Genomic DNA, 20,435 nt, shown 5'->3' with positions numbered 1-20,435 from the left:
TGAAATGGTCTAGAATGTAACCCCTTCTAAACCAAAGTGTATGAGAAGAATGACATATTCGTGTCCTGAAATAAATGCCTGATGTATTCTGTAGGCATATTTCACTGCACTGCTTTAATATTACAGAGGTTTCTAACTCTTATCAGCAGATGAAGTAAATTCCAGTTAACTGTACTGGGTTCTCCCATGCCAATAGCATGTGTTACATCTCTAATTCCCATTTACACAGTACATGTTCAAGGAATGATCTAACACTGAGGGTACGTCTAGACTACATGCCTCTGTCGCCAGAGGCATGTAGATTAGGCTACCAGACATAGTGAAATGAAGCGGCGATTTAAATAATCGCCGCTTCATTTACATTTACATGGCTGCCGCGCTGAGCCGACAAACAGCTAATCAGCTGTTTGTTGGCTCAGCGTGATAGTCTGGACGCGCGGGTGTCGACATCAAAGGTATTTGTCGACCACCCAGGTAAGCCTCCTGGGATAAGGTTTACCTGGGTGGTCGACATATACCTTTGATGTCGACACCCGTGCGTCCAGACTATCGCACTGAGCCGACAAACAGCTGATCAGCTGTTTGGCGGCTCAGCGCGGCAGCCATATAAATTTAAATGAAGTGGCGATTATTTAAATCGCCGCTTCATTTTACTATGTCTGGTAGCCTAATCTACATGCCTCTGGCGACAGAGGAATGTAGTCTAGACGTACCCTGAGATTAATCATATCAGGTGCAACTTTTCCCTCTGCTCAGTGAAAATGCATTGTATTGTGACACATATTGTGTGTACTGGTTTTGATTGTTTATTTATTTATTGAGTTATAAATAAGTATATTTGGTATCCTGCTACTACATGAAATCTGTTTGATTTCACATCAAAAGAAAGCACAACATTTGTTTGCTGACAGTTGTTAACAAAATGTCATCACGACACTATCCAGAACAAATCCTCTGCTACTAACCTTACTAGATCTGATTTCCCAGCATCACTGTTGCCTGGATGGAATGCTGAGCAGCAGCACCATTGGAAGATTATATCATAAATATAAATGTCACAGGTTTTTCATCACATTGCATACTTCTCTCCAGAGCAGGGAGGATTCAGAGCATTTTAATTACTGTGGGAAAATCAGCTATTGATGACCAAGTGATTAGCACACCATTCTGTTAGTTGCTCTTCAACCATGTCTGAGAAGTCAAGTCTCTCTCAGCCATTTTAGGTAAATGTCACATTAATTTCCAGACTTGACGTGTCTGGTTTGGGAGGTATATAATCAAATCATAAAACACTTCAGTTTATTCACTCTTATCTGTTCCTTGTCAGCATGGAATGACAACATTTGCGAGTTATTACTATAGTGTAAGTACAAACAATGGCCACTAATGCATTTTTCTCCCTTATAAAATGAAGTGCTTCCACATCCATTTGCTGTAACACTCTTTCAAGCTCTTTTTTCTCTATATAAAATTTGCCTAGTTACAGTCAGTTATTCTTTCCTCTTCTTGTGCAGTGGGAGAAATGAATCCGATCTGAGAAATCAGATATCCCCAGGTTAGGACAAAATTAGGCAGGACAAATTTCCAACCCAGTAATTTACTGTTTCAGCAGGCAGTGATCTCCTCCTGACAGAATGGGATATCTGTGTGGTTAGAGAGTACCAAATGTGTTAACAGAGACCTTGGTATCAAAAATGGATGCAGAATTTTGCTCTAAAGAGTAAATTGTATGCTCTGTCCAAGTAACTGGCCCAGGCACTAGGCAGATAAAGGAAGGGATGGAGACTCTGTTACTGTGAAGATAATCCTCACTCCCCAAGTAGTGGGAGCATTTTAAAGGTCCAAGGAAGGTGTTACAAGCCACTTCCCTCACTGTCCCCTTTTCCCAGGATGTTCATGCCCCACCAGTTGCAGTCTGCCACATAGAGTTCCCAAAAGCAGGGCTATGTTCTGTGCAGTAGTTGCAAAGCGTTGAGCATCCTACCTTGTATGTTGGAATAACCAATTCCATTGGCCTGGGAAGCCTCTTTCCTCCAAGACAGGGGATCTGAATTTGTTCCCAAGTGCAGCTAAAATCTGCTTCATTAGTATACACAAATAAAGAGGACTGAGCCATAGCATTCTGATCTGGACCTGAACTCTCCCAAAGCTCAAGGCATTTGGAGCTGAAGTTTCAATTTGGCACACCTGGGTTGGGATACATGACAAACAGTGTTGTGAAACTGAGAATCAGTCAAACATAAACTAGCTGAAATAAAAGGACATAAGAGACTCAGCTTGTTGAATCTTTAAGTGATGCCTTAGTTTACAATAAAAAAAATCCAGTTAATGTATATATAAAACAACAGAGAAATAGTCCTCTATTGTATAAGTTATTCCTCCTTGGTGCCTAGTTCACCGCTATCTAACTTATGTCAGGTATGCTACTTGAATCCCTGCCAGGTAACTTTACAGTTTATACCATACTGACATTTTCTAATTGAGTGAACATTGGCAAGGAACAGTATTTTCCATGAGCTTTGCTTTTAGGTCCATCCTACATAACTGCACATTGCCAGAAGAGGAATGACTTTTATTAATTGTCTTACATGGAGAAAAATGGGAGCATCTGTCCAGAAATATATTTTTTGCAACATGGGGCTAAATCAAGGAGGTGCTACTGTAAATTTTGAGTGAAATAATCTAGGAAGCACATGAGAATGTTAGCATCAAACAGAAGCATAAATCAGACTAGGTCTTCTAAAACAGGAACCTAAAGGTGGGCTCCTAAATCTGTCCTTAGACTCCTCAGGAAATATTGAACACCTAGCTACTCACACTGAAGTCACTCGGGGCAATTGAATGGTCAGCTTTTTTTAAAATCAAGCCCCAAGCACTTAGGAATTTAAATATCAACTCAGGGACTTGGCTTTAACTCCTAATTCTGCAAGCGTGGCTATGGCATCGTAGCACTAGTCTTGCATAATTGAAGTTGATGAGGGTTGCAAGCACTCACAAGCTCACGGTATGTGAGGAACATGAAAACCACAAAAGCCCAAACTTCTCAATCTTGCTCCTACTGAAATCAGTGGTAAAATTCTCATTGATTTCAGTGGTATTGGCCCTGACCTGAGAAGCCTATATTTCTACTTCATGCTAGGTTTCTACTTATTAGCTTTGGTTTAATATGTTGTAGCAAGAGCCCTTGTCCTCTCAGAGCTGTTTTGATCCAATCTTCTCATCTACCCTGGGTATATGTCTCTTACTAGATTTAATCTTCTGAGTGATTGAGACTCAGAGTGTGTTAATGTATCTTCTTTCTTTCCTGGAAAAATCTGTGAGACTTTCTCCAGATTCCTTAAGGGAGGCTGTTGGAGGGAAAAAAATAGATGTGTCTTTACATGTTTTAGAAGCTAAATATGGGATTTTCCATTGAATCAGTCAGTCATTTTTAATGAGAAAATTTTAAAAAGCTATTATAGAATCTGCAGAATCAGAAGTGATACCTCACTAATTGCTAGCCTGGATGACAAATGAGTTATTCTGTCCATTTTTTTTTGTTAAATTAAGCTACACAACTTTAGCTATATCAATTGTGTAGCTGAAGTCGAAATAGCTTAACTCAGCTTTTGGTGCTGTTTACACAGCAGGAAGTTGAAGGAAGAACACTCTTCCTTTGACTTCCCTTACTCCTCATGAAATGAGGGTTATAGGACTAAGAAGTCCTCCAGCTCAACATTATTTCAAAATAATGGCTTGCTGTGTTGATGCACTTTTTATTTCGAAATAATGTCAGTTATTCTGAAATAATGCTGCTGTGTAAACATACCCTTAAGGGTATTCCATTATTTCGAAATAATTTTAAAATAATGGACAGCTTATTCCAAATTCTATAAGCCTCATTCTATGAAGAATAATGCCTATTCCAAAAGAGCTATTTCAAAATAAGGTGTGTGTAGATGCTCTACTTCTGCTGTTTTGAAATAGAATGGCCCTGGTGAGGGGCTAAGTTATTCCTCCTGAGGCTCTAAATCAAGATAGCACATTTACATTAGGGAAGCCCCTGCCTCAGACTAATTTTGAGGATTCCCTGCAGTGTAGATGTTCTATTTTGAAAAAAGCTATTTCAGAATAACTATTCCAGAACAGTTTATTCCAAAATAACTGTGCAGTGTAGATGTAGCCTTAGAGACCAAAGTAGAGAAGCTTGGGTCTTTAGCTTAAACTGTTAGCTGCTTGTGTTGTGAGTTCAGGAGATCCCAGTTCCAGTTCCTGATGTCAGCCACGATAGTGTTATAATGCTTACTGTTTGAGTTCTGTCTCTTATTTTTATACATCTCTGCCTATTTTTGTATTTTAAAATGTGATGTTTTTGCATGTCTGATGTAGGAGAGAGAGAAGGCTATTCCACCTTTTGTATTTTAAGAAATGAAAGTCTAATGTTTCTTTTTGTATGTATTTGTTGATAATTGATGAAGGGGTAGAAGGCCAGCTATTAGATACCGGGTATTTCATACCACTTTCTCTAGTTCTTTATCCCCATAACTCTGCTTAATTTGCTGTGGAGTTTCCCTGCCAGTGCTTTCATTTCTGTTCTTTACTGTTCTGCATAATTGCTAATGCACTGTAAGGGACCATAGATAATATTTCAATATAAAAACTCTTCCGTATCTAGGGCTAGCCTAGACAGCTCCAGAAGGGACCCTGGGGCAGGCATTGTGGCTGTAAATAATCATAAGGTTGGGGATGTGGAAGGATCCATGCTTATATTTCATCATACCCCTTTGCTCCTGATATGGAGAGTCTCAAGCCTATAGCCCCTGCTCCTTCCCCACCCGGAGCCACAACTGGATTATGTCCCGCCCATCTGTGCGGAGAGATATGTCCTATACTTCCTTGCTGTGGGTCTTGGATGCATATGACCACATGACAAGGATACTCACTGTACTCTTCCAGCCTGTGCTGAAGTCCACCTCTATTCAGGGCAGCGCTTAAACATGTCTTTAATTTTAAGCATGTGCTCCGGGCCCATTGAAGTCAGTGGGAATTAAGCATGTACTGAAAGAGCTGTTCCAAATAATGATGTTTTCTTGGGGTCAGCATGAAGGGCAGACTTCACTTGGATGACCAACAGTCCATGCTTCAGTTACATTTTCTTTTCCTTTGGTATTTTATGAAGGCTCTGATTGTGCAGAGAGCAGTTTCCGGGTGAGTGTGGGGGGAACTCTGACTATTTTTAGTAAAATTCCTAAAAAGGGAAACAACAAAGAAAGAAAGGCTTCCAATCATCTCTGCTCCCATTAATTTAACATCATGGCCAAGGAAACAACCCAACCAAATGTTCCACAGATATCATTCTGCAGAGGAATCTTTCCCTTTCAATGTATATCCTCCGGCAGGCTCAAACAAACTCCCTAACAGGCAAATCTGTCTATAAAGCTATGTAAATACCAGCCTGGCGCTGTTTACATTATGTCATTTCTGGAAGGCTGATTCACTTAGGGAGAGAATATTGTGTCCTTTTGTCTCCTCTAAGTTTGTGCTCAGCCTCAGTCCCTTTCAATGTAAATATCAAGAGAGAGACATACTGTCTTTTCTAAGCAGCGGAAGCAGCTTGAACCAAATAACTAAAATTTTCCAAGAGGCACAAATATTTTAACGAAAACAATAATTTTGAACTTGTAAACATGGTTATTAGCCTTCTTTTTTTATAACTGTCTCTGGCAACTATTTGAGAGAAATTTGTTTTTGGGAGCTGGAGTTTCAGGGTGAGGTCCAAGAACAATGAAGTAAATGTAGCCCCCCCCCCCCCACACGCATGCCTCCCAACTTGCCCCATCTTTTTCTTCCTGCCAAGGGCTATTTGTGCTTGCAAAATAAGCTCAGGATCAGCAGTCCTACCCGGTCTGTGTTCTTTTGATGACATGTAGTGGCAATCTGCACATTTTCTGTTAAGTACAAGTAATGTTCAGGATTTTCCCAGCATCTGTGCATTACGCTAAAAAAACAGCAATCCAAGCTGAGTGGGTTGATAGGTTTATGTTCTCTGCTCAGCTGGTATGGAAATCTCCTCATTGATGTGAGAGCCTTTTAAACTGCCTGAGCATGTCCCTAAATTCTCACAGGGATAAACATTGTGCATTAGTTTCACTTGTAGTGTAAATTTAGCAGATGGTGGTTCATTGTACACCTTCACTTACGTATAAACGCTGAGCATTTCCAGTGATGACGTAACTATCACTGGGTTAAGTTGTGAATGAATGAATAATATGCAATGAGGTGATTAGATATTCTTGTTTCATGAACTGTGTGACTAGCAAATCGTAGGTAGAGGAAAGTGATAGATGCGTATTAATATGTGTATGTCTATAAGTACATACACTGAAAGTACATGCCTGTGTAAAGCTACAGAATGACACTTAGCAACCAGTAAAAGTCTAGTGAAGTATGATCTGACTGAATCTCACAAAAATGAGAAAATTCAGAGAGAAAAATGATTCCACTCATCACCTTTCCTATTAGCCGGGATATAGTTAATGCTGTGACTGTTTGCATATATCAGACAGAGTTTATTTTAGATCATGTTAGATAAACCCCTTGAGCCTTTCCTCTTTCTTGCCTTGCACTGTGGTTTGTGAAAGTTGGCAACTATATCTTCAACCCAGGAAAGTATTTGACAAATTCTGCTCATTCGTGTTCACCACAGTCCCTGATGTCACTCATGTGAGATTTACTATCATGTGTAGTTAGTGAGATCACTTAGCTAGCACTTTAGCTAGCACTTAAAATCATTATTGTTCTCAAAGGACAGTCAACAATTAATTTCACCCTCAATTCAGTGTACTCTTAGGGGGCTGGGAGAATCCAATGTGCACTGCAGCAAAAAGAATAATATGTACTTGGTATAAATCAGTGTAGTTCAACATGTGTGTATGGTACTACACAGGAATGGAGTTGTGCTCAAATAACAGGGCATAATCTTATCCTCCAGAAGTCACTTGTAAAACTTGTGTTGATTTCAGTGAGGGAGAATTAAACCCCATTTTCCAGGTTTATAATATAAATAGAAGGCCAGATTCCACAACCATTAATGACTAGTGTCTACTCACATAAGTAGGTGACCTCGATGTCAGTGAGACTGCTCATGGGAACAGAAGCTGTTCAACATGGGTAGGCACTGCAGAGCCAGGCCTAGTGGCAAACATAATCGGAGATACATATGATCCTCAGCTCTTTGTGTTTTATTCATTCAGATTTGGGCTGGAGGGTATTTATCTGACATAGGTAAATGGCCATTGTCATAATCAGGAGTGCTGACCAGCACCTGGTGACTAAAGGTTAACTAATGCCACTGTCTCCAAAAACGGACTTCTTACAATGTGTAAGTAGGGCAAAGCTTAGCTGGTCCATCAGGTTTTATTGTTTTCCATGTTTGGGAATTTGGAACTAATGTCTGAGCTGTTAATTGTGTTTTCTCTCTTTTGTAACTAAAGTTTTAGCCTGGTGGGGGGGGGGGGGTCCCCCTGAGTACCTAGATGTCAAGGCTGTTCCCCACTCTGGGATGACAAATGCAGAAGTAGGGGCCCACAAGAGCACCCCAAAACCTTGTCTCTACAGGCTTTGGTACAAAAACTTCCCCCCAAAATCCTAATACCCAGACTTTGGGGAATCTGCTGCCACCACCCAAGTAATTCCACGGGGAAAAAAATCAGGGAAGAAATCACTTGGGAAATTTCCTCCCTAAGGTAAAACTTTCCCCTGCCCCAACCTCCATTTTACTTGGAGTTGGAGAAACCAGGGAGGATTCACAGATAGACCCTTCCAGGACACAAAAATCACCCAGTACCTGTTAATTAGAAAAAAGAAACAAACTTTTATTATCAAAACAAAACTACAGTTGCAAGCATAGTAAAGTGGCTAGAATGGAAAGAGCCACCAATTGATCTAGGTACTCAGGGGGATCCCCTGGGCTAACAGTTTTAGTTACAAAAGAGAGAAAACACCATTACCAGCTCAGACATTAGTTCCAAATTCCCAAACAAGGAAAACAATAAATCCTGACGGACTATCTAAACTTTGCCCTACTTACACACTATAAGAAGTCTGTTCTTGGAGAGAGACGGGCCTCCCATCTTCCGTCTTGGAAGCTCAAACAAAGAAATAGAGAGAGAAATTCCTGTTTTCCAGTTTGAAATCCCTATCTGTATTGTTATTGGCTGACCACCGGATACCTGGCTAGGTACAGGAGGAATTAGTTAACCCTTTAGTCACCAGGTGCTGGTCAGTACTCGTGGTTATGACCATCATCCTCAGAACACTGAGACTATGCAAAACCCAGATGTGCGAAAGCTGATGAACCAAAAAGGTGATACGCCTCTTTAAGGAGTTGTGGGTATTTTTAAAAGTGTCTGTCTAAAGTCTGAGTTACAAAGGGAGGGGGTGACTGAATATCTTTTATTAGACCAAGTTCTGCTGGTGAGACAGACAAGCTTTAATAGACCTTTTCTTCAGGTCCTCCTTCAGAGCTCCATGCCTCTCTAATATACTGAGAGCAACATAGCTACAGCAACACTGTATATGTCTATGGTAAAACAGGAATGGGTCATGCAAGAAGGTATAATAAGATGGGAAATGATCTGGTGGTTCAGTTACGTTAGGATAAACACACCAAAGATCGATACCAAAGTAAATTGATAACCAGATAAATTGGACTGAGAGTCTTTAAGGAACAGGGTTTCTTAAGGGATATCCTATATTTCCTATTTTGTGACTCAGCTGTATTATGAAAATAGACGTCTGTGTATCACAATACATCTGGTCTCAACCAAAACCAATACATGGAGTGAATATGAAAACTAAGCATAATGATTTTGGAGGAATGGTTAAACTTTTTTATTAACAGAAAGTAATTTTGATCAAATTTATTGTCCAAACTTTGTAAGATAGTCCAAAAAAAGAAGAGAAAAAGCACTGATGCTATAAACTAAATTATAAATTTCTTTCTTCTGAAACAATCTAAAGTGATACGTGGGAGCTGCCATCTCTGCTGATACCAGGGATTCAACTGGGGAACACCTAAGACTATAACATAAGAACATAGAAACTGAGTTTCTACCATTTGAGCTAAAAAAACCCCCAAAAAACCAAAAACCCAAGCTCTGTGTTTAGCAGCTGTAGTTGATGCCTATCTTGCTTGGACCAGGTACAGAAGGGACATGTAACACAGAGTGAGCAATGGGTTACATTAGTAACATGGACAAGAGCTGTAAACACTGTACTTACTTTGCTGTCTGCATTACTGTTTTCAGAGCTCAGAACAATAAAACTACTGCAGTTCTAATTAAATGCTTCACAGCGTCAAAAAAAAGAGAGGCTTTTTCCTGTATATAGATTGAGGCCACTTCTTGCTGATACAAACTGTTCAGTGTCTGTTTTAAGGGGAAGATATACTTGTGAGTGAGAGGGAGAGCAAGTTTTTACAGTTTGATCTCCTATTGCACAACCCAACACGTTTCTCATAAATAATGGGCCAAATGTTTCAATCATAGGTTTGTCTGCTGTGCATCTAAACAGTTGTGGTCAAATATTTGAAAATATGGAGAAACTCAGATTTCTACTGAAGTCAATGAGAGCTGCAGCCCCTGTGTTGTACACACAAGGATTTAGGAACCTAAATTTAGGCTCCCAAGTTTAAAATGCCAGTCCACATTTTTAACAATGGTGAGACTCCAAGCATCTTGGAAAATGGCAGACGCCCTGATGGTGCTTTCTAGAAACAAAACAAGTGTAATGTAGGTTTTGTGCTGCTGGAGTGAGCTCAATAACAGTGCTGCCAGAAATGTGGCTATTTGTATAACTAAGTCTGTACCTCCCAAAACTCACCTGGTAGTTAATTTTTCATTTATTTTTTACAAGGTGAAGCAACAGTGAAAAAGAAACCAGCTCCCAAGACCCCCCCAAAGGCAGGTAAGTGGCTGCATTTTGTTGTTATAAGTGCAAGCAGTAAAGCAACAGGATTTCCAAAGAAAGGCCACTCTTACCTTGAAACAGTTCTTTGCCTGCTATATGTTATGATTAAATGGTAGGTGTAATGTTGTGGGCGGGAGGAGAATTTCAAAATCACTATGTTCCCTTTGTCTAGTAGCTCCACCCAAACTTAAGGTTGCTCAATAATTTCTGTTAAAGGATCCAGTATTCAATATTTTATAACTAGGGCAGGCATTAGCCATTGAAGCCATTTGCTATGTTTCAGGCTATATATTTTTCAAAAATTTCATCCAAAACAGGTCAGCAAGGAGTGGCTGTGCACCAGAACTGAGAGCAGGAAGATCATCTCCCCTGTGCTCTCAGTGCTGGGCTGGCTAGCACCCAGGTAGCGAAGAGGCAAAAAAGCAAGCATTTGAATTCAAAAGTCCACTTGAATTCAGAAGTGAGGAATGGGCAGAGAGGAAGAATGGGGTTGTAGGAGCTAGAGGTCAGGGGGGATAGGACCAGTGGGGAAAAGATATGCAGGAGATGGAACACGGTGCCAGAAAGGTCCTTAACTACTAAAGTTCCTGCCTCCCTAAAATATGGAATTGAGCCAAGAATCATCAAATTTTTACATTCCTCTGCTATCAGCAGAAAACTCACTGGCAAAGCATGTCTTATTTCCTTCTAGTCTAGTGGCTGGTTCACAAGAGATAATGATGTACTACTGCTTCCAGTACTCCTTTAGCTTATGCACTTTAAGGCCAGAAGGGACCATCATAATAATCTAGTCTGACCACCTGCACATTGCAGCCAAGGTACCTTGCCCATCCACTCCACTCTGTAACAGATCCCATAAACTCTGGTTGAGTTATTCGAGTCATGAAATTATGATTTAAAGATATCAGGTTACAGAGAATCCACCATTTCTTGTAGTTCAAACCAGCAAGTGACCTGTGCCCCCTTAGTACAGAGGATGGCAACCACATACACACCCAGGGTCTCTGCTAAAATGACCTGGGGAAAAAATCCTTCCTAATCCCAAATATGCACTTTTTCAGCTCTTCAGGAAAATAAAAAATATCATTTTCTAATGAAATGGGTTTTTTTTTAGTTCTTCCCCCTCAGATCCTTCAGTTCCCAGAAGACAGAAAAATCCGAGCTGGTGAATCAGTGGAACTGTTTTGCAAAGTGGTAGGAACACCGCCACTAACTTGCACTTGGATGAAATTCCGAAAGCAGGTAGAGTATCTTTTGATATGTTTTAACATGGAATTATGATTAATTTGAGAAATGCCTGAGACAGTGTCTAACTAAAAAGATACGTTATCTGAAAGAAGTTTGAGTGAAACCTTTCAAACCTGCCCTTGATATAACACATCCCATTTCTTCACCAGTGCTTCATGTTTTCAGCTTTGCAGATGGAACCAAATGCCATTAGAGAAAAATGCTCTTTAGTAAAGAGCGTCTTACAACAAAAATATATCCACACTAAGCATGTTTGTGGACTATGACTATTCCCACAATTTGTTGCTGTACAATTACTTCCCCTTTAATTAATTGGTTTCACTGGGACTTGAGCATATACTTAAGTTCCTGAAGAGGGAAAACTTTCCTGAATCAGGGATTTAGTGAATAAGTTTGGACACGTTAAACTCAGCAGCTCACTATGATCTTAAGCAAGCAGAAGCTGAAGTAACTTATTGGGGAGAAGGAAAGATAAATATCAGCTGGAGTGGCTACTATTTATTTTATTATGAAATTGCTCCATGCTCTACAGTACACCGATATAAATAGTCCCTGCTTCATGGAATCTTAGAATCTAGATCTGAGTTTTGTCAAGTTGTTTGCTGAACAGTTCATCAGAGGAGTTAAGAGCTCTATATTAATTGCACAGTCTATTGCAAATTCTACCTTCTAAAACAGCGTAAACCAGTAACCCTTTATTCTCAAGTACCCCTTTCTTATATAATGGGAACGGGAGCTAGTAGCATCCAAATAATTTTCTCTCTACCATTTGTTATCTTATATGCCTCTGTGTTATCTCCACTGAGACTTTTCTTTTCCAATCTGCACAGTTCTAAACTTGTTTAAATTTCTACAACATAGAGGCTGATTTAGTATCAAGTAGACCATTAATATCATCATTATTTTTCTTGTAGTTGCCTCAAAGAGATTGTGTCCTCAAAGAAAACCTGTCCCACATTTCAAGACAAGTCTAAGTGCTTAAGTGAATATTGCTAGGTGTATAGCTTATTATAACAATTTAAAACTCACTGAACTCCTCCTCCCCCAGCCTTTTTTCCAACCCTTTCCTCCCTATGACTGCAGAGAAATTAACTAACCACTTCACTTGAATGGTCCCTTGAAATATGTATTAAAATTACTTATGCTAAACAATCTGTCCACCCTTGTATTTAGCTGTCACACTCTGTGTACATTTCCCAGACCTGAAGAAGAGCTGCCTCAGCTTGACACTTCTCTCTTTCTTGAACAGAAATTGATCCAACAAAAGATATTATCTCATCCCCTTGTCTCCTGAATTCTCCTTTAAGCAAGCAAGGAGAATCCTGAAATCCTGTTCTTGCTGAGTATCCCTGATGTATGGTGCAGTGACTAGAACTGGGGAAAGGGATGGAGAATTGTCCATATGACTATTTTGTTGGTGGCATGTTGTGTTCTCATAGAGCACTGAAACAGTCAAATACAATTTGAGAGTCACGCTACCTACTTACAAGCCCAGTGGAACCTCAGCAAATTACAGTTAAGTGTCTTGTGTGTGCCTGGCTGCACTCTAGTGAATGTCTCTGGGGTTGGATTTTAATGAGTGCACAGCTTTGGCTAATTGGGAGAAGCTGTAATCATAAGCTCTGTCTACACTACAGCAGCACAACAGCAGCTATGCAGGAAGGTTTTTTTTCCCCTCCCATCATTGTAGCTAATCTGCCTTTCTAAGAGGTGGTAACCAAGTTGCTGGAAGAAAAACACCTTGAATGGAGCCTAAAGTGTGTTTCTACTTAATCCCAAAATACTTACTCCTATTGCTAGCATTGCAGAAGCCACTATCAAATTAACTTCAGTGGGCTTATGCCAAAGTGAGCTTTACAGTTAAACTAAGGGGAGAGGACTGTTCTGCTCTCATGATTTCTTGTTCTGTAAATATATCTGACAAGAGGAGTTAAACTAAATAGCCTTCATTTTTAATGAAAAGCAGAGTCTAAATTGAAAAATCTCATATCTAGCAGGAAATGGTGGGAGGAGGAAGGGCACCGATATTATTATGCTGTGTACATCACAATAAGAACACAGTGTACTACTTTAATAGTTACAGTGTACCATCGTTTTTTAAAATTCTCTTTAATTTCTGTATGCAAATGAAAATTGATGTATTTTGACATTTATGTTGAAGTTCTTTTCTTGGTGTAGTTGAAAGGCAGTAGTTATATTTACGAGCACTTAACATGTTTGTGGAGTTAAGCTGTGAACTTTTGGTTTCTTTGAAACTTTCTTAAAATCCCTAATTAAAATGATTTATTTTTTCTGTTTAGTTTGGGAACTTTAAGAATTTGAAGGCAAATGCATCAGAAGAATCAAAATGGAAAGCGATAGGCTTTCTTTCTTTCTTTCTTTCTTTCTTTCTTTCTTTCTTTCTTTCTTTCTTTCTTTCTTTCTTTCTTTCTTTCTTTCTTTCTTTCTTTCTTTCTTTCTTTCTTTCTTTCTTTCTTTCTTTCTTTCTTTCTTTCTTTCTTTCAAACTATTATGATATGATATGATAATTTGTATGGCCACTATGATATGGACATATGAAGACTAGAATAAGATTCTATCATGGATTATCTGGGTCAGAATTTGAAGTTGGGTCTCAAGAAGAGAATGGCAGATGAATCAGTGGTTCATAGGACCAAATTTTGGTTTTCATGAAGTTGATGGTAAAATTCCTATTGACATCAATTTAACAAGTTTGGCCTTTTGCCACTAGACACAATTTTCCAGCTACATTCCCTGATCCTGCAAAGGGATTTTAGCTGGTGGACCTTACACCCAAACAACCTAAGTAAGTCAAAGGGACTGTGTGCAAGTGTGAAGATCTGCATTAATGGATTACTTAGCAGGATTGGGGCCATTGAACTACTGGTCTGTGTCTTTTGACCCTTTGGGTCAACTTAACTCTTTGCTAGCTATTTTTACTCAGTGCAGCAATAGAATTATCTACATTGCTTTCCTAACGCTGTAATTGTGGGCTATCTGATTGAGAGTTTGGGAGCCTCTCTTTTGAAAGCTTTTTAACTATTTTTTGTTTATTTTGACAGATTCAAGAAAATGAAAACATCAAAATCGAGAATGCTGAAAATAGTAGTAAGCTAACTATATCCTCAACAAAGCAGGAACATTGTGGATGTTACACTTTAGTGGTAGAAAACAAAGTGGGCACTAGACAAGCACAAGTCAACCTCACCGTTGTTGGTAAGTACAGAAAAATATTTAATCGTATTATCAAACACCTGTCCAGTGCTCTGGATGTCACACAAAAATTGGGTGAAACAGCAGTGTGTACATTAAAGAGACTGCAAAAGCAAACAGGTCCATTAACAAATTAAATTGGTAGGCCATATCCTGAACAGGTAAAAATCAACAGAGCTCCCTTGAAGTAATGGAGCTATTCTAATTTACACCAACTAGTGATCTGCCTGTTATTGTGATAACATATTATATTTTAAGATTATTGTAATGAGATATGGAGAGGCAAAATAACCCTTCTGCTTATATTTATTTGTTTATGTGTGGACATAAGTCCATTTCTATCTTTTTCATTAATCTTTTGTAGGGAGCAAATGGTTACTAGGATATTCATTTGGGAAAGCCAGTTTTGGAAGTGTTGGGGAGGTTTGTCCTGTATTGAAGATTACAACTTGGAAAATGTCCTGGTGTGCAGTTACTTTATATTGCTGGGCTGCACAAGTTTTCTATAAACAAGTGTATGGAAAGTTGAGCGAGAACTATGTGTTTGATGCTTTGAAAGCTGGCTTCTGCTCTGAATAGTGACTCTGTCAAATGGCATCGTATGGCTTCAGACTTACTACCTCTCGAGAGCTCCAGAGCAAATTTAGTCAGTTTATTAGTAAAATAAGATGTGTATTCAAATTGCCAGTCCGATTCCTTCTACTTTGTGCAGTGTCACTTTGAAAGTGCTGCTGGCCAAATTCCACCCTAGTTACCCATTGTCCGTAATGGGTTACGCAGGTGTGTCTGAGGCCAGAATTTGTCCATGCTGTTGGAATTTACTTAATTTGTCTGTTGCTGACATTTGCCAGAATAGAATCCTAGTCAGTGTCTCATAATTGTAGTCCTAAAAGAAGTAACAAGTATTAGGCAACTAATACTGTCTCTAAAGAAATGCAGGTATGAGGCTAGGGATGAAATCCTGGCTCCACTGAAGTGAATGACAAAATACCCATTGATTTTCAGTGAAGCCAGGATTTCATCCCAGGGATCTATTGAAGAGTGAACACTCTGCAGTTTTAATGCTGGTGTATGTATTGCACATACAGGCTTCTTGGCCATTTAAGTACATGGTTGTTTCTGTTGTCTAAACCAGATAGTTGATTTTATTTAAAAGACAATTGGACAGACAAGTACAACTATGAAGTAAAGTTCAGCAATATTTCAGATTCCATTTCCTGTTACTCTGTGTAATTCATATAGTTATTATGTAAGTAGCAATATGTTGGTTTGAAAATGAGTAGTCACCGACAATTTTGAACTCTAAATCTTATAAAGCGACATACCAGTCTCTTCCTCTATAATGCCAATGGCAAGAAACGTGCTGGGAGGGGGGGGGGGGGGTTAATAGGGCTCCCAGAGATGCTTTGGGAGAGCTGGATGAAGAATTCCTACTACATGCCATGCGTTCTCACTGATGACACCCAGATAAAATTACTATTGCAAATTTGCCAAGTGCTTCAATTAGATTTCTAGCTAACTTAAGAACTATAATGGGCATGTTGGATGTCAAAAATGTTTTACCATCAGGATTACTACTTGCATGAAGAAAATGCCTTGCTAGCTGTAGTTTTGGGGGGCTGGATTCCTGCCAGCCCTGCAAAGGTATCCTTACTATAGGCAGGTATAGGCACGAAGAGTTTCTTCTGCTTGGTAGTTTCTTCTGCTTGGGCCCAAGGGGAAGTATCCCATTGTCGAGTGCAATTGCTGCCCCCTTCTGGTACCTTTATGGACACCTGCTGTCTAAAAGAGAGTGGGGAGATCCTGACTTCTTTCCCTTCTTTCCCAGGCACCTGGAGAAATGCTTGCTGAGAGAGCTAGAATTATTCTTTGGGGCTCCAATCCCAGCACATCCATATTCTGCACTGCCTCCGGTGTGGAGGGCAGAATTTTGCCCCTCTCCTCATGAGGATTTATAAAGTGGCTATAAATATGGCTAGCGAAAGATATCAGTTTTGTTTCTCTTATGGCTTGTCTACGCTACAGAGAAACTTGACCCTCCGGTGGTCGATCTTCTAGAGTTCGATTTAGCCAGTCTAGTGTACATCCCCAAATGGAAATCTGAGGGCAGCTCCATTCTGTGAGGAATAAGGAAAGCTGATGGGAGCATGTGCTCCCGTCGGCCTCAAGCAGTGTTGGTGCTGCAGTGTCTCGGCTTAAGGTAAGCCGACTCCAGCTACGCATTTTGTATTACTGTAATATTGTTCTAAATTTATGGACTGCTGAGCATTCATGAACATAGTAAAAACAACAACCAAAAACTGTGCATAATATATTACACCCCAATGGGGAAGGGGAAGTTTTGGTCTACATACCATTCCAGAAGTGCCATGGAATCATTAAAGATATCCAAGACCTTGTTCTTAAGCCCTCTCATTGAAAAGCCCTGTATGCAATCTCCAATGTTGGTTTATCTGCTACAGGAGGACAAAGTACTGAGTTGACTCTGCCAAGATTCAAAGCAGAGCTGGTTTTTCTGTGATTCAATCCATGACTCCAGGGAGTCAAACCTGTATTTTAGCCCACAGTCCATAGCTGGATATATGAGCAGTACATGTTTTTTATAAATAGCAATGGATTTTTTTCATTAACATCTGGATACAATTTAAAAAAATCTCCCCATTCTTCCTTTGACGAATCTGGCTCCTAAACTCATATCCTGCACTGCTGAAACTGTCAGACTCAGACTTCAGCTGTGAGTATAACTGAACCAAGTAAGGTCTGACATTTAAGGAGTTTGAGTAGTCAAAGATTGTTTGCTTCATTCTTGGCAATGGAAAAAGCAACTCTGGAAAAAGTCCCAATTTTAAATTATTCTAAGGGGTTTATTATTCCCTTGTGATTTTAATAAAGATCCATGAATTAAACTTTCATCAAAGAACTCCAGCCTGAAACCCCACACAGGTTTCCAGGTTTCTGGGCAAATTAGGGAGACTCCTTGTGCTGGGTGATTAGTGCGCAGGACAGAAGTCAGGAAGAGCATGAGCTTGACACTGAATCTGTGGGTAACTTGTTGCTCTGCAAATAATAATAATAATACTGTGAAACTTGTCCAGGAAGTTAAACCTAGTTAAGCAACCTCTTATCTTAAGAGGTTGCCCCAAACTACCCACAATACTGTTCTGAATCATCTATTTTAAAAGACCATGTTCATTAAGTGACCAATTTGTTTGTCCCTTCAATAGTTGCTTTGCCCTAATGTGATTTGGTACCAAATCCATGACTGTCCTGGGACTCAGCTAGTGATTTACAACCAACTCTTAGTGTCAAATTTTAGTAGCCTTATGTTGCCAAGTTTCATTAAAAGTGTTGGTGGTGGGATGAATATAAGGTTGAATTACTGAGGTCAAAGGTAGTCCTCAATGCCATAACTTAGGTGCCTCCTATAGTATCTAGCCAGGAACATTCATCCCTATCAGCAGTACTTTATTTTTTAAATAAAAAAAATCTGCCTGTGCTTCAGAGAGATATTTATTGGTAAGTAGATAGGTTAATGCAGACAATGTGTGAGATTTTCAAAAGCACCCAAGTGATTAGAAGCCTAACTTCATAAGACATTGGCTCCTAAGGGCCTAACTAACTTCAAAATAGGACTTCGGCTTCAGTGCTTGTGAAAACAAGTATGTACAAGTTTAAAGTTGGTAATTGTGATAGAGAGGAAAGAATGATGCCATAGTTAAAGAATAGGACTGGGACTCAGAAGATCTGGCTGTTACTGGTTGTTCCACAAGCTACCTGTTGTAAGGTGACAAGTCACACCTGGGCAAGGCTTTAGGCCAGGAATACAAGCCTCACAACAATTTGGGTGGCTTGCCACTCTCTCCGGCCTGATAGAAGCAGTGTACTCCCCAACCCTTAACCTGCTGTGGTCCTGCTCTTGCTCTGGCTTTGCTGCATCTCTGCTCCTGAGCCTTGGCTCTGGCCAGTAGGCCTGACTACCATTGTTCCAATGACTGTTGCCATCACAGTTTCTGTCATTGGGTAACACTGGGTAAATCACTTAACTTCTGTTTGCCTCAGGTTCCTATTTTATAGGGGAATTGAAGTTAATTCACTGTTTGTGTAGTGCCTTAAGTGTCATGGACATTAGTCCAGATTATTATTGTATAAATTTAATAATGCACTTACTTGGGGATTGATTCTAATAAGTCAAAGCATGGTGTTTGTACAACTATAACTCGATTGGGCACCCTTGGTGTTATTCCATATTCACAATAGTGTGGGCTACTCAGCATGGTGATATCATAGAAAGATTAAATGCAACAGTCGCTTGGGCTCTAGAAATGTCTACGCATAGGAATTTGGTGCAGTATTATTATACAGTGACTGTTCTGCAAAGAAGTGGTATGGAGTTTTTTAATTCACTGTTATACTAAGCTGTGCATGTGATTTACTTGCACAGTGCTGAAAATCATAGAATCATAGAATTGGAAGGAACCTTGAGAGGTCATCAAGAGACCCTGGAGGACTGAATACCAGAAGGGAGACTGATGGATGTCTTTATGGCTCCTAACCATAGAGATGTTGGAGGACTGACGCCGGGGAGGTGGCAGTGTCTGTATTGGGATCCTTATCCTGCCCACTGTGTTCTGAACCATAGAATTCCTGGAGGATTTACCCCCTAGTAGGGGCCACTCTGGACTCTCTTTCTCCCTCGTCTGCTCCCAACTGCATGGAGCTGGTTACAGCCCTGGTTTTCTATAAGGGTTTCTGTTTCTCTTAAAAACAACAACCACCCAAACTCCAGTCCTCTGCAATGGTGCACCAAATACCTGTGTGCATTAAGTAGCTGTTTGTATGTATAACATTATTACACTAAGTATTGTCTGCTCTTCCACTTGATGTAATTATTCTGTGCTTGGATGGGGATGGCAATGTTATTTTCTCCAAGGAAATTGGTATTTCCATTCCTTGGAGTTCTGAGTTAGCTGCAGAATTTCTAAGCAAAAATTGCAAAATGTATTTTAGCTTCTGGGAGAGATCTGAGTTCTCTCAGGTGAGGACTTAAAAATATATGTCCAGTTTGACTGTAGCAAGCTCCAGAATCTTTTCTTCCATCAATGGATAGTTCATGATTCAGCAAGATACCAAAGCTATGCCTAACTTTCAGCACGTGAATGGCCCCATCAGCTTCAATGACTACTAACTTGCTTAAAGTCTAGCATATGTGTTTGTATCTTGTTGCCATAAGGTTTGAAAAATACTCTTGAGAACATATTTCCTATTATATGTATATTGGTTCTTTGCCCTATAAGCGAAGGAAATGATGTAGTTAAAAGATGTGTCTGAGAATGGGTATATCTGAATTCTCCTAGTTCCGCCACAGACTTCCAGTGTGTCCTTGAGCAAGATCATTTTACCTTTATGCGTCTGAGTTTCCTGGTCTGTAAAGTTGGAATGATATATCTAGGCTCCTCACTGGGGTGTTGTGTGGCTTCATTGTACTTTGAGATCCTCAGAAGAGAATGCAAGTATTTAACAATACAGTTTAGTTTAATTATTATGTATGAAACAGAGAGGTTTCCAGAGGTTTGAATTGGAAGAGTGGTAAGGGACAAGTTTTCAGAGAGGCTGGAGCAAATCCTTTGAAGATTTTAAAAAAGGAAGAAGGCAAATTCCAAACTTTGCCCTCAGCTCTGAGCCACCTAAGCTAATTGGGAGGTGCATGCATAGCTAACAGCAGGATTTGCAATTTGGCATTTGGGAAGGATGTTTTATGAGAAGAAAAGTTATGCTCACTGTAGAGCACCTCAACTTCTCTGATATTGGTTTTTAATTTTTTTTAGTTAAAGGTTAGTTTTTTCCAATCTAATGTTATGCTAAACCTGCGGTAAATTAACATCCATAAAGGATACTACCTTCAAATTATAGCACTTATCTCTCTTGCAAAGTAAGTTTCCGGGCACAGTTTTCCAAGGAAAGAAGGGAGATTTGCCATGACCCCAAAGTCCTGTCAACAGTAACATAGAGTTCAGTTATGACCTTTT

The 20,435-nt window shown here is 39.7% G+C and overlaps 1 protein-coding gene across 4 annotated transcripts in view; it reads left to right on the top strand.

Annotated features, from left to right (window-relative positions):
• The window catches only part of MYLK (myosin light chain kinase), a 337,126-nt gene that overhangs the window by 254,806 nt on the left and 61,885 nt on the right, over positions 1–20,435 (top strand). For all 4 annotated transcript variants that reach the window (XM_006137678.4, XM_075933132.1, XM_006137677.4 and 1 more), the window contains 3 exons: positions 9,895–9,945; positions 11,063–11,190; positions 14,259–14,412. In XM_006137678.4, coding sequence (XP_006137740.2) covers positions 9,895–9,945; positions 11,063–11,190; positions 14,259–14,412 — 333 coding nt within the window. The remainder of the gene's footprint in view (positions 1–9,894; positions 9,946–11,062; positions 11,191–14,258; positions 14,413–20,435) is intronic.

Source organism: Pelodiscus sinensis, chromosome 7 (assembly GCF_049634645.1).
Source record: "Pelodiscus sinensis isolate JC-2024 chromosome 7, ASM4963464v1, whole genome shotgun sequence".
NCBI lineage: Eukaryota > Metazoa > Chordata > Testudines > Trionychidae > Pelodiscus > Pelodiscus sinensis.
Note: the sequence above shows the minus strand (reverse complement) of the source record. Positions and strands in the feature narration are given on the sequence as shown.